The sequence below is a fragment of the Cygnus atratus genome, unplaced genomic scaffold, assembly GCF_013377495.2.
Source record: "Cygnus atratus isolate AKBS03 ecotype Queensland, Australia unplaced genomic scaffold, CAtr_DNAZoo_HiC_assembly HiC_scaffold_37, whole genome shotgun sequence".
In the NCBI taxonomy this organism is placed as follows: Eukaryota; Metazoa; Chordata; class Aves; order Anseriformes; family Anatidae; genus Cygnus; species Cygnus atratus.
In genome coordinates this window covers 185,977-187,929 of record NW_026109963.1, presented here as the reverse complement: position 1 = coordinate 187,929, position 1,953 = coordinate 185,977, and the positions used below count along the sequence as shown (strand labels likewise).

Genomic DNA, 1,953 nt, shown 5'->3' with positions numbered 1-1,953 from the left:
GACTGTTCAACCATCCAATAATTCACCTAAGCGTTACAAGGGCAACTGAATAAAATTAAAACAAGTAAAACCCTGCAGCTCTGCTCTGCATTCAGATGAGTTCTTTGCAAGAAAACGCTGCAAAGCTCATTGACCTGACAAGTGGACTGAACTTGAGTTTCCCCGATGTTCCTGCTTCCCTCCTGCTGCACACCAGGAAGGACTCCTTTGGAGCCCACAGCAGCCCCTGCCCCCAGTGCCACTCTCAGCCAGCACCAGCCACAGCTCAAGCAAGAGAGCTGCAGAAAGGTTCTCCAGCAAAGAGAAAGCCTCGGGCTGGGGGGTGTTCCAAAACTTGCAATAGGTTTTCTTTTGAAAAGTCTGTTCTAACTTTGTTCTGCCTTCTCTTCAACAGACAACTGTGTTCAATGTCAGAAAATGCCCAACAGCAGCTCTGTGAGCGAGTTCCTTCTGCTGGCATTCACAGACAAGCGGGAGCTGCAGCTCCTGCACTTTGGGCTCTTCCTGGGCATCTACCTGGCTGCCCTCCTGGGCAACGGCCTCATCCTCACTGCCGTAGCCTGCGACCACCGCCTCCACACCCCCATGTACTTCTTCCTCCTCAACCTTGCCCTCCTCGACCTGGGCTGCATCTCCACCACTCTGCCCAAAGCCATGGCCAATGCCCTCTGGGACACCAGGGCCATCTCTTATCAAGGATGTGCTGCACAGGTGTTCCTTTTAGTCACCTTGGTTGGAGCAGAGTATTCCCTTCTCACTGTCATGGCCTACGACCGCTACGTTGCCATCTGCAAGCCCCTACACTACGGGAGCCTCCTGGGCACCAGAGCTTGTGCCAAGATGGCAGCAGCTGCTTGGGGCACTGGATTTCTCGACGCTATCCTGCACACAGCCAATACATTTTCCCTGCCCCTCTGCCAAGGCAATGCTGTGGACCAGTTCTTCTGTGAGATTCCTCAGATCCTCAAGCTCTCCTGCTCAGATGCCTACCTCAAGGAAGTTTTGGCTCTTGTGTTTAGTGTTTCTTTAGGCTTTGGTTGTTTTGTTTTCATTGTCTTGTCCTATGTGCAGATCTTTAGGGTGGTGCTGAGGATGCCCTCTGAGCAGGGCCGGCACAAAGCCTTTTCCACGTGCCTCCCTCACCTTGCCGTGGTCTCCCTGATGGTCAGCACTGGCATGTTTGCCTACCTGAAGCCCCCCTCGACCTCTTCCCCATCCCTGGACCTGGTGGTGGCAGTTCTGTACTCAGTGGTACCTCCAGCAGTGAACCCTCTCATCTACAGCATGAGGAACCAGGAGCTCAAGGATGCAGTGAGAAAACTGTTTCTGTATGTGCTTCTTAAGCATCAATATTGTTAACATCATTGTGATTTATATCATATCATTTTTATCCTTAGTAATATTATTATAATGTAACCATTAATAACACTATTGAGACTACAAGGGTATTTGAAAAACTGATGTGACAATTCTTCATATTATTTTTCTTCATTGTAATTTTCATGAATTTTTTATATTGATTTAAATAGTATTATTCTTTATAGGCCCACTTCCTGTTAATTCACTTAACTAAATCTACTAATCTACCTACAGAACTACCTTTCCAGTGTACATATAGACAATAGAAAAGCCATCAGAACTTCACTGGTCTCAGCTGGCATCTCTTCCCATCTCCTCTGCAGCTGAGGGAGCAGCCCAGCACACAGGAGGGGCTCAAGGCCAAGAGCCCAGCTGCCACATGGAGGAGCAGCCCTGGTGGCCCTCAGGGCTGCCCCTCACTGCCCGCTGGGCTCTGCCTCTCTGCTGCCTTCGGGTTGGGGCTGCTGCTTCTCTGGAGCCATGGCCATGGCCAGCAGCAGGACGTGGCCTTTTCACTGCTACTCTCTTGGCTTCCACATTGTTCTCTTGTGCTCTGGTACGTGGGTTAGCCCTCAGATCTTGTGTATCTTGGTG

General features: G+C 50.2%; 1 protein-coding gene across 1 annotated transcript; it reads left to right on the top strand.

The window, feature by feature from the left end:
• The first annotated feature begins 417 nt into the window (after nucleotides 1-417).
• Nucleotides 418-1,359, top strand: LOC118260770 (olfactory receptor 14C36-like). The gene has a single exon (XM_035571229.1). It carries the CDS (start codon nucleotides 418-420, stop codon nucleotides 1,357-1,359), a length of 942 nt encoding a protein of 313 aa, XP_035427122.1.
• Nucleotides 1,360-1,953: the final 594 nt, after the last annotated feature.